A 1,657-nucleotide genomic window follows, 5' to 3' on the forward strand; every position below is an offset into this window, starting at 1 on the left:
CTGCTAAGCTAAAAGCGGATTATTCAATCAATCAATGTTTATTTATATAGCCCAATATCACAAATGTTACATTTGTCTCATTGGACTTCACAGTTTTGGAACCATTTGTGTTGGCGTAATGATGCTTAAAATTGATTTATTTAGGAACCGCCATTTATATGAAACATAGAAGCTTAGAACAGTTGCCAGAAGTAAAAAGCTAATTAGGCTATACAACGTACATGATGGTCACATGCTGCGCAAAATATGACACAGAAGCTGACGTATTTTTGACTTTGACAAGACAAGGGAACCAGAATTGATAATAAGCCTGTAAGATGTGGAAGAAGTCTTTCCGGGTTTTAGGACTCATTCCTGAACCACTTTAGTGGCTCATTAGAAGATTTTAAAGCAACTATAAGGCATTTTATTGACTCCAAGCAACCACCAGTTACATCATTTACCAGATACTAAGTGTACATAGTAAATGTAAAACTTTCATGAACCATCTACATTAATGCTTCATGAAAATTATAATTTGTCATGTTTTGATATTTGAAATCAGGTGCTATACTTACAAAGGAAAGCTTTCTTCTGATCCTCCGTTAGATCATCAAAAACCTCCCAAAACATCTGTATGGTGGGGTGTAGAGGGGTCGTGTTGTACTTCCCCTCATAAACTGTGACCTAAATACAGTGAAACAGACAAATACTTCTTATATATTTAGCATTTAAATCAAGCATAGAAGGATGGGACAGGTTTAAGATAAAAATAGAACATGAGTAGCTCTTGTTTTGGACTGTACCTGTTTCAGCCTGGCCCAGTCATTGAAGTCTTTGCCCACCAGCACCTCCTGCAGCTCCCGTGGTCGGAACAGCTTCACCAAATCCTTGTCACACACCTGGAAGAAGCCCCGCTTGAACTCCTGAAACACACCTTCCACTGATGTGTTGAAGGCATGGCTCATGTAGGCTTCCACATACTCCTTCCTGTTCAGCAGATTAAAGTTACAAGTCAACAAGATCAGGTTCAGATCCTGTCAAGCTATGCTCTGACAGGAGGATATTGCAATCTTTGCATCATTTTCTTCAGCCTGATTAAGTTAAGACTGAGCTGGGGCTGATTATAGTTTTACACATACCAAGACTGATGTAAATGAATTAATCAATGTATTAAATATCTTTTTACAGGTTAGCGCAGTGGTTCTCAAAGTGGGGGGCGCGCCCCCCCAGGGGGGCGCAGAGGCATGACAGGGGGGGCGCGAGAGACCAGGAGGAAAAATGGTTATAAAAAAAAAAAAACATAACAAAAAAAAAAAAAATGTTTTAAAAATTATTGATTCGAAAATAATATTATACAGTACTATTACGTCTGGGTCTCTGTGTTTCATTAAAGTTTGGCTCTGTGTGTGTGTGTGGAACGAGCCATTTTGTGTGCGTGCGCGAGTGAGAGCGCACCGGTACCGGAGATCGTTGTTGTTAGCTTCTGGTGCTAGCGAGCTACGCTAACGGATATAAGGAGTTTTTTCAACAACAAAGTGGAGGAGAGTCCTCTCCTGTCAGAATGAGAGACTCAGTGAGCTAAAGGACTCTCAGTGTTATCTCAGTGGGTCTCAAACGTTTTGGTCACCATTAATGTAAACAATTATTTCCGAGGCCCCACGTTTATATGATCATT

General features: G+C 40.0%; 1 protein-coding gene across 1 annotated transcript; it reads right to left on the bottom strand.

Annotated features, from left to right (window-relative positions):
• Positions 1-284: 284 nt before the first annotated feature.
• Positions 285-1,153, bottom strand: LOC104949467 (E3 ISG15--protein ligase HERC5-like). The gene is made up of 2 exons (XM_010775823.1): positions 786-1,153; positions 285-666 (listed from the first exon to the last, which is right to left on the bottom strand). The coding sequence occupies exons 1-2, from the start codon at positions 945-947 to the stop codon at positions 541-543; spliced, it is 288 nt and encodes a 95-aa protein (XP_010774125.1). The 5' UTR covers positions 948-1,153; the 3' UTR covers positions 285-540.
• Positions 1,154-1,657: the final 504 nt, after the last annotated feature.

Source organism: Notothenia coriiceps, unplaced genomic scaffold (assembly GCF_000735185.1).
Source record: "Notothenia coriiceps isolate Sejong01 unplaced genomic scaffold, NC01 NC01_scaffold00016262, whole genome shotgun sequence".
Classification (NCBI taxonomy): Eukaryota; Metazoa; Chordata; class Actinopteri; order Perciformes; family Nototheniidae; genus Notothenia; species Notothenia coriiceps.

Coding starts and splice junctions, on each gene's coding strand:
- LOC104949467 (XM_010775823.1), bottom strand. CDS start 947: ATGAGCCATGCCTTCAACACATCAGTGGAAGGTGTGTTTCAGGAGTTC. Junction 667..785: donor ACTGGGCCAGGCTGAAACAG/GTACAGTCCAAA, acceptor CACTGTATTTAG/GTCACAGTTTATGAGGGGAA.